At 33.7% G+C, this 10,623-nt stretch overlaps 1 protein-coding gene across 1 annotated transcript; it reads left to right on the forward strand.

Annotated features, from left to right (window-relative positions):
• The first annotated feature begins 9,398 nt into the window (after window positions 1–9,398).
• Window positions 9,399–10,418, forward strand: LOC139494098 (uncharacterized). Its single transcript, XM_071282272.1, has one exon. The coding sequence runs from the start codon at window positions 9,399–9,401 to the stop codon at window positions 10,416–10,418; it is 1,020 nt and encodes a 339-aa protein (XP_071138373.1).
• Window positions 10,419–10,623: the final 205 nt, after the last annotated feature.

A 10,623-nucleotide genomic window follows, 5' to 3' on the forward strand; every position in this document is an offset into this window, starting at 1 on the left:
AATATGCGATTCAGTAGTTGGCCAGTCTGTTCATGCAGCTTCATTTTTCATGAGTTTTGTATATATATGTAGTAATAATTATAATGCATTTTATTCCCTGCCTATAGGTTAGATGAGAAGTATATGTTTTTGTTGTGTGTGTGTCGGTCTCTTCACTTGTCCATCTATTTCATTTTAAGTTAAGGATTTTGGTTAAAATTGTTTTATTACCTTAGCTCTATTTGGCAAAACATAGGAATTTTGGTCCTCAATGCTCTTTAACTTCGTACTTCATTTGGCCTTTTTTTTTTTACTTTTTTGGATTCGAGCGTCACTGATGAGTCTTTTGTAGACGAAACGCGCGTCTGGCGTAAATACAAAATTTAGTCCTGGTATCTATCATGAGTTTTTTTCACAATATAAATAATATTAACGGTACAAATTTTCCTGCACCAGATGCGTATTTCAACAATATATATCTCTTCAGTGATGCTCGTGGCCAAAATATTTGAAATCGAAAGCTTATATAAATGATAATAAGGTTAGTGCTGAAGTTGAAGTCCAATCAACTTAATTAACACTTAATGAGCTAATGGCTTCTAATTATGGATTTGACACTGCCTTTGTGCAACACTGGACATGGAAAATGAAAGTTTGAGCAGGGCATAAGTGTACTATATATTGACAAATTTTCTTGTGTTTTTTTTTTTTGGTCATGCTAATATTGATTTAACTTTCGGTTTGACAAGTTACAGATCAGGTTCAAATTGTATAATGATTTTTATAAAATGTTCTCCATGAAGCATTCACAACAGGTAGAACAGGATAAATATGAAACTTCAATTATATCAATATGTGTACTATACACTTTAGCTGCACATGAGAATTGAGAAACATTTCAACAAAAACTGGACAATTTCGGCTCCTTATGTTTCGGTGACCAGTATACCATTCCTAAAAAAATATATGATGAAACGATTAAGGGATCTTTATATTATATCACTCTTCTCCAACGCCCATGAGAGGGGCTGGATGCAATAGCCCAGGTATTAAAGGTGGACATATGCTAATCTGGTCCAACATTTCGAAAATGATGATATTCCAACAATATCTGCCACTCTTAAAAATCACAGAGTTACTTTATCAATGATGGAAATGATTGTAGCATCTATTACATATTGATCTTGCCCTGAACATATAGCACTGTAAGTTGAATCATTGATTGTTGAAGTACCAAATAAGCTCAGCAAATATACCATGGCTTCGCTCATATAGTATACTGGCAAAAATAATAAGGTTACTGGGAAGTCTGCCTTCTTGTCATACAAATCATCACATAACTTATGAACTATTTGTTCATATTCATTCATTACATCTTTTCCTGGTTCTTTCTTTATTTTTTTAAGAAAATGTTAGGTCTGTCCGGTGTCTTTTCAATGGTGTGAAAATCTTCAAGTCCTAACTGTTTTGGAATAGTTTCCTTCTGCGAAACTGTTAATGTGCCACTCAATCCTATCACTGGCACGTTGGGAAAAAAGGATTTCAAACCTCTAAGTTTTTTGAATGCAGTTCTGAATTCTTCTCCCCTGAAAAAAGGATCATATACATGTTTATATTTTGTGCAGAGTTCTGGTTCTTGTTGAATATAAAAATATTACAAATTACTCATTAAGGTTGCCTTTTGTTTCAATGCAAGGATCTTTTAACTTGAAGGGAACTATGCATTGCTATGAAATAATATACATGCTGGTCTGTGTCCACACTTGTTATATGATGCTATCATTTTATATTGTTTTTGTGTTATAATTATAGATTCTTTGTCTATTGCAGAAATGTTATAAGTCTCTTTACAAAGCAGACAATACACCAGGCACTCTGAATTTCTTCAAAACGATACTACACAGAACTAATGTTAATGGAAAAGTGAAAGGACGTTTCCAGCCACATTATGACCTGCTGATGGCCGTAGGAGAAGGTCTAATCAAAGAACAAATTTTTGAATTTTTCCAAATGGAAAACGAATACAGCAAACCAACACACCCACTGCTTACAGAATTAGAAGATGACAATTTTTCAGAAGATCAAAAAAGGGATATGTTTTATAATGTTATCGCTGATTTCATGAAAATGTATGGTTATGGGATGGTTGACACACATGATAAGTTTATAGTAAATGCTCAGTATGTCCAGAAATTGCGGGCAGTTATTGTACATGGGAAGTTAGCAATAGAACAGTTCTTGGAACCAATATTGGTTGAACCAGATGAGATTTATAACTATTCATTACAATTATGTCACTGGTATTTACAGTTGGCCGAATTATCTGATACAGCAAAAGAGGGTGACATGAATCGACTTGTTTTAAACTGCAAATACAATTTACCTTTTTTTTATTCACACTCTAAATTAAATAAATATTTGGTGGAAAACATTGATTTTGTTCTTATATGTGAATATTTACTTTCACCACTTCAAAGTATGAGAGTAAAGGAGGAATCTTTTGTAAACATCTATGGTGGAAAAGGACGAAATGTTGAAAGTGACTTGGTCCAAGAACATTCGGTATGCAACCAAAAAAGTCTTATATAAACTTTAGGGGCAAACAAGACAGAACGAGCCATTTCAAGGGTAACTAGCGCAGCTGATACTTTTACAAGCATTTGCTTAAAATTTGATGAAAGTGTTCAACTGAAACCCAAAGGGGCAAGACATTCAAAAAAAGTAAATGAACAAGAGCATAGTATAATTTCTAAACAGCTACGAAAATTGAGACCATTTCAACATAGTCCTGGTAGAAAATTGAAAAGATTTGGTAATGTAAAAGCTATGCCATTAGCTGTGCCAGACATGCCAGGATTTCATACACGGTTAAATCAAATCATTTCACGACTTGCACGAAGTCTAGCAGTTCCTGTAGATGCAGAAGAGGAGGATGTTGATGAAATAGATGACAGTTTGCCTGAACTATAATTATAGATATGTGTATATTGATTAGTTATTTTTCTTCATTTGGTTATATGTATAATATACAATTACATGTATAAAGGTTTTTTGAATTTTAATAGTTTTGTCCTACAAGTTTAAATATGAAGTTAATAAGGAAAACAGATATCATTGTACACTTTAAAACACAGAGAAGAACCAAAATTTAAAAAACACACAAGACTACAATTTAAAAGCTAACACTAACACATGTTTCCATTGTATATCATTGATGCTTTATTGTATAAATGTATGCCATGCACATTATCATCAGATGTGAAAGCTATTAAAGCTGAGTATTAAAGTTTAACACTTTTAAACTAGATGTATTTGTTTACATTATTTGATTTTATCCGCTTTGAAAGAACCTAATTTGCTAGTCAACATTAAAAGCAAAATGTTATGGAATAAATTATAATCAATAGACAATGATGGACTGTACATAATAACAGAAAAAAAACATGCTACAATGTAATTCAACCAGAGATAATCTTACAGTGTACATTGTACATCAATGGTGGCATTATTTTTGGACAACATAAACTACTGTCGACTGAACGAGAACCAAACAGATTTAAATTTAAGCTAATGGAATACTATGGAACTGTCATACAAGTGAGAGGTTTAGCTAGCTTTAAAACCAGGTTTAATCCACCATTTTCTACAATTATTAAATGCCTGTACCAAGTCTGGAATATGACAGTTACTCTCCATTCGTTTGATGTGTTTGAGCCCTCCCCTTGTTTTTGTCATTTGATTATGGGCTGTCCCTTTAGAATTTTCCTTGGAACTTAAACCTGTAATTGTAAAGGATTACCATACTCTGCATTATGTCTTGGAATAAAAGTTATTTCATTGGTTCTCATACCTCATCTTCCTTAAATTTGCATATTTATTACATTTAGTAATACTGACTGAATAGTTAACAAAACCATTAACATACAGAATAAGAAAGAAATTACATGTATAAATACACATCTAAAAATAAACATGTCAAAAACAGATACAAATGTATACATGTAGCAATAGATGAGCCGGCATGGTTGTTTCCCATACAATTTTATTATATATATAATAAGAGGCAAAATATTGCATGTTGTTAAAACTTAAAGAATTACTGCAATACAATGGTTGTCCATGCTCCCTGGTCCCTCTACATACAATGAACATACAAAATGTACACTGAATGCAGTATTATCTGCTAAAAGCAGGGGTGTCATTGGATGCCATCCAACTCATTGTTGCCAGGATAAGAACACATTTATATTTTAATTTTAGGTATTAAATAACATAATACAAACAATGAATTGTACATGTAGTTCTATCATTCCTATAACTATATCAACTGAAAATTTGGCTAAGACTGTTTTGTAAAGAAGAAAAAGTGTATGATATCCATGCTCCCTGGTCCCCCTACATACAATGAACATACAAAATGTACACTGAATGCAGTATTATCTGCCAAAAGCAGGGGTGTCATCTGATCATATGTAAACTGGTAAAACATCAGATATTAATGTGGTCCATACTTATTACGTATTTTCGATCTACGATGTACAAAGATACTGTCTTACTTGAGTAAAAAAATACCTTGTTGGTGGTCGTAAATAAGGGGTCATGAGATACAGTTTACAGGCATAACCACTATCTCCTAGCAACAGCCCATCAACATCAAAGCCTCTGTGCTTTTTGTCCAAGTGTATCCCAACATCTGCATTTCGAAAAAAGAAACTGCCATGTGTTGACCCCCTGGACACTTGGCAACAATGTTAGTGAATTTTCCGTAAATTAATATAAATAAACATGTAATTTCTTTGGTCTTTTATAACATTTTTGTTTCGAGCGTCAATGGTGAGTCTGTTGTGGACAAAACGCGCGTCTAGCGTAAATATCGAATTTTGTTCCTGGTATCTATGATTGAGTTTATTAATATACTACATATATGTTGATATTAATAAAATATGATTGTTTAGATGATATCATATTTGATGTTCATTTTGTTATGTTTGGGTACGAAATGACAGAGCTACGAAATGACTGGCTTCCATGGAAAGAATCCGGTATGATTGACTGAAATGCGAGAACAAAGTGATATTTGACCACGCCGTCAGATAATTAACATTTTCAATGTTCATTGACTTGTGCAAAGTTTTCAAGTATAAGATTGTTTAAAGTGAATAACTTTATGTGTCAATGGTATTTGGTATTTTGTATGCAGTTGTATTGGCATTGGGAATCTCCTTCATTCTTTGGCCATAAACCGTCATGCCATATGTTGAGAGCAGGATCTGCTCACCCTTCCGGAGCACCTGAGATCACCCGAAGTTTTTGTTGGGGTTCTTGTTGCTTAGTCTTAACTTTTCTATGTGGTGTTTCTGTGCAATAATTTGTCTTTGTATGTTTAGTCAAGGCGTTGTTAGTTTATTTGTAATCTACGAATTTGACTGTCCCTCTTTTTTTAGCCCTGGTTGATTTAAATTATCTAAATTTCAACATTTGCATACTCAAAATTACAAAAAAAGATAAGACATATTGTGATAACAGTTTATTTATAATTTAGGAACTTGTACAACTAAGGGAATAAGAGTTTTCCTTTAAAAATGATAGAACCGACAACGAAAAAAAGAGATACATCTTACAAACCAAGAAAAGTAGAAGAACCATTGGACGTGGAGGAAAGTACGCATAATGATGTCAGTATTTCCACAGTAGCAGGCAGTACAGAGGACAAAGTCCCAGAATCAACAGATTATGCAATGTTGTTATATTTTGAATGTTGACCAACCTCTACCAAACTTGTATATGCAATGTTATACACGATTGTCAACTACTTGCGTACCGTGGTGGTCTGCCAATAGTACCCAATTTATGTTTTATTTCATCGGAAAATTTGAAGTCACGTTTTAAAGCAAGTATCACATCGCTTTGCTCATAATGGCAGATCCTCTTTCGTCATCAAGTCAGTATTTTTGTGATATTACTTTTTCAACACTCGAATACAGTATAGGGATTTGTTAATAAATTCTAACCTGTTAAGAATGATATTAACCATTTTCTTTTTAAATTGAAGATGTTTAATAAAAGACGTGATAGGTTATTAAACAGTAGTTTTATATCTGTTTTTTTCTGATTCAAAGCGAGCTCGTTTTAATAAATTTGCAAACATTCGAACAAACAATTGAATATCAACAGTCCTGATATCAGCCATGTTAAAAACTTGTCTGAGTCAAATATAATATAAAGACGGTGTGGAAAATGGCCTGACGGCGCTGATAATCTAATTGAAAACCCTATGAATCCAGATGAGATTCTAGGTTCTGTTAAATCCGTATTCCTTCCAGAGAAATATCTGTTTGGTGATATTATACTAATGCTCATTTCAGTTTTAAACCATGTTAAACTTTTTAAAGCTATCAATCACATTACTGAAACTCGTCATAAAACTGCCCAAACCGAAAAAACAATAAACAAGCAAGATTTTTATGATATTGAAGAAAGTACTAAGAAGACAGTTTATCAGGCGGATGACGAGTTTGAAAGAGGTGAACCAGTACTGCCACCAAACAGTAATTCTGACCGAAGAATATAATTCTGCAGAATATGGGGTTCCAAGGACAACCATATCATACCATGTCAATGAAAAATGACAACCATTTGAATGGACCATCAAAGATACAAACAAATGAGGAAGAGACATCTTCAATAAACTATGTGAAGTATATGACAGAAAGGGGTGTTCCTTTGCAATGTTATACACAAGAAGGATGTTGAAAGCATGTGTAATTTCAAGTGTAGAGAAATCAGGTAAAACAATTTTATTTATTTTGGACAAAGGTTCTAGCAACAAATGTTTTAACAAATTCCTGAACAGACACCCTGAATTGTCGGAAAAACTTCCAGAACAGCAGAACAAAGCCAGGAGCCGTATTTCTAATATCGTGGAACAATATTTCAAATTGCTGGTGGACGCAGTTGACACCTTAGGTTTAACCAATAAACCAAACCAAATATTTAATTGTGATGAGTCTAGCGTCTGGCTTTAGTGGAAAAGAAAAAAAGTAATGAAAAAGTATTAACACTGGAATTGGGTACATTAGATGGGAACAGAAACTTTGCCTTGCAACAGGCCGTGGCCTACGGACCCCTCAAATGTTAGGTATCATAAACATCTTTGTATGCCGATCCAACGATAGTAGAAAAAGTATTACGTTTTCTCGTTTAACTTTTTTTTAAATATTAAAAAAAATGTCCGACAATAATCATGGTAAAAAGAATATAGCAAACGCACTTTACTCGCTCAGGTAAAGTTGGCTTTAAAAGAATTTGGCTATATATTTTTGACATATAGCTCTTCAACGGTTTTAGTACCTATACATCTTCGGATTTCAAATGTTTGGATTTGAGCGTTCCTGGTGAAGGTACATCCAGAAAAGCGCTGCAGACGTAAGAAATTATTAAACGTGTTGTTTTTCAATTTTTACCAGCTTAAACTAAAACACAAGAATATTGCACCAAAGATAATTAAATACTAGATAGACTGCTTCAACTACATGCTCTGTTAAAATCAAAATAACTCTCAAGGATGGATAAGAAGGAAGACATATGTGTGATGACCACTCATTTTGTAACGAATCATGGCGTTCCCACATAAAAAAAATATTTTAAAAAGTACTCATATTTACCTTCTGGAAACCCGTTAGAGTGCTGTCGGGTATTTCTGGCCGTCGGAAATCTTCGGCCTATTTTTATAATTAGACAACCAATAGGAAATCAGTTTACACAAATGCCGCCCAAAAGGAAAATACCCTATTCCGCATTCCTGAACCAATAAATCTGTGTTGCAGCTAGAACTTTAGGTAAAACATAATGTTTATCCCTCCCGTATCACACGGTGGCCATTTTAAAAATATTTATAAGAATCTCCAGGTCACATGCAAGTTTTGACGTCGTTTTAACATGTCAATTTTTTGGAATTCCCCGGTCTATACATACTCAGAGGTCATGACTCATATGTTTTTGTGGCCGAAAATCGTCGACAGCATAGAAAACAAAAAATAAATGGGTGGCTGAAGTTGTCCTTCTGATTGTGTTGTCTTATGTTATTATCGGCCACAAAATCATAAATTACTGCATTATTGACAATACAAGTTAATTATTTGCATTATTTTGCCTTTTTATATAAATTTAGTTGGATGGTAGTAAAAAGTCTATTTGCCCTATATTTCGACGCATTGTGAAATACAGGTCACGTGTAAAATAATCTATATTTATAGACATGGATGATAAAAATGAATGTAGATTTAAGAAAAAACTAGTGCAAATATCATTGATGATTAAAGCTATTTTCATCAAGTTTGTCTTGTGTAAAAGGCAAGATTGTTCACGGCAGAAAAGGGGGTTGCCAACCCCCGGGTTCACACGTCGAACTAAAATGAGGTTTAGACATTTTTTATCATGAGTTTGATTGATTCTAATTTTATATCGCATTCATAAAGGACCCCCCCCCCAAAAAAAAAAAAAAAAAAAAATTAAAAAAAAAATGAACATGCAGAATAAATATATCTTTAGATGCTGACTTCAACTACCATTTATAGTAAAATAAACACGTTCGGATTTTTTTACCTGGAACTATTGGGTTTACTATCTATAGGTCTGCTTCGTTGTTGTTCGGATATTTTTTTGTATGTAAACAGCTTCATCATGTACAATTGTATATGTAAGTATCAAGTTTAACTTTTCATATTCTGTCAATTATGAACCTTACACTCATATAACAATATTAAGGCCCCATCAATATTACCATATACTTGAGAATTGTTATTTGAACTAAGTACATAGAGTTTATGAGTTAGAACAATTCTAGTTTCCTCAGTAGTCAGAATAAATAATATTTATGTAGGGTTGCATGTCCGACTCCGGTGGACTGAAATCTTGTTATTAACATGTACATAAAACTTCATCTCAGTATGCCACTCTAGTATAAATAGATAAAGGAAGATGTGATATTAGTGCCAAAGAGACAACTTTCCCTCAAGACGGAGCCTTGGCTTGCACCGAAATGAAATGGTATCATATCGAATTTGTCATGATACGATATATATATGTATGCATGAAATACTTGCCACTGTATACATTATACAAACTCATCTATTAATTCTCACAAAACTTGTTAGAAAGTTCGTGATATGTATATAATAACATTATCAGACTTCAAAGTACAGATAAAGTTCAAAACAATCAATAGTTTTTAAAATCAAATTCAACTTCAAGTTTCATTTGGTTGAAGCCCAAAATTTATTTTCATTACTACCACTACCACACCAATAAAAAATAGCCGCCATAACATATAAAACATGGCTGAATTGGTGTTTAACACCAACAATCAATCAATCATAAATCAATCAGAATCAGTAATTGTCCTTTTTCTTTCTTTCAATATGTCAAAAGATAAAAAGAAATACAAACAAAATTATAATGACACCACTTTAGAAATGGTTGTCCAGTTAGTTAAAGATGGTGGAATATCTATGAGAAAGGCTGCTTTGGCATATGGTATCCCCAGATCAACAATACAAGACAAAGTAAATGGGAGGACTGAAATTGCAGCACGATCTGGACCTAAGCCTGTACTATCAACCACAGAAGAGGCCAGAATTGTTGAATGGTGTTTAGAAATGGCAAAAATCGGGTACCCAAGAACCAGATTTGAATTATTACACATAGTAAAGAAAATTTTGGACGACGATGGCAGACAGACAAAGTTCCGAGACAATCTTCCTGGCAAAGACTGGTATTTTAGTTTTAAGTCACGTCATCCAGAAATATCAGAGAGAACACCCAATGATCTTGGAAAGGAAAGGGCCATGGTTTCACCTTTTAAGATTAAAAAATGGTTTGAAGATTTTACAAAGTATATGACGGAAGAGGTAGAGGGTGGAATGGACATACTAAAAGACCCATCAAGATTATATAATGCTGATGAAAGCGGTTTCCCGTTATGTCCTAAGACGAGCAAAGTGTTAACGATGAGAGGATCGAAACAGGTTTATATTTTTTTCAGCTCAGACAAAACCCAAATCACTGTGCTAGCATACACTAGTGCAACAGCCCATTACATACCGCCCATGATTGTATATCCAGGAGTAAGATTCAAATACAACCCACTTGAGGGTTTTGAAGATGCCATACTTGGCAGGAGCATTAATGGTTGGATGGATTCTGATCTTTTTCTTACTTGGCTTCGTGAGACTTTCCTACCACACATTAAGGCAAGAAAGGTAGTGTTATTTGTAGATGGCCACTCTACACACATCAGTTTGGAGGCCAATGAATTTAGTCGAAGAGAAAACTTTGTAATGTATTGCTTGCAGCAACACGCAAGTCATATCATTCAGCCTCTAGATTTATGTTTGTTTTCTTCCCTTAAATATAATTGGAGGAAATCTGTCAGAACTTAACAGATGGAAAATCCAGGAGAAACGGTTACAAAAGCGGTTTTTGCAAAGGTATTTAAATCAGCATGGGACATATCAGATAACGTAGAAAATGCTGTGAAAGGATTTAAAGAGGCAGGGCTTTTCCCTTACAAACCTTCAGCTGTAATAGAAAATCCAAAACTAGGACCAAGCTGTTTATTTCCAGAGTTCAAGCACGATCCATTAC

Source organism: Mytilus edulis, chromosome 11 (assembly GCF_963676685.1).
Source record: "Mytilus edulis chromosome 11, xbMytEdul2.2, whole genome shotgun sequence".
NCBI lineage: Eukaryota > Metazoa > Mollusca > Bivalvia > Mytilida > Mytilidae > Mytilus > Mytilus edulis.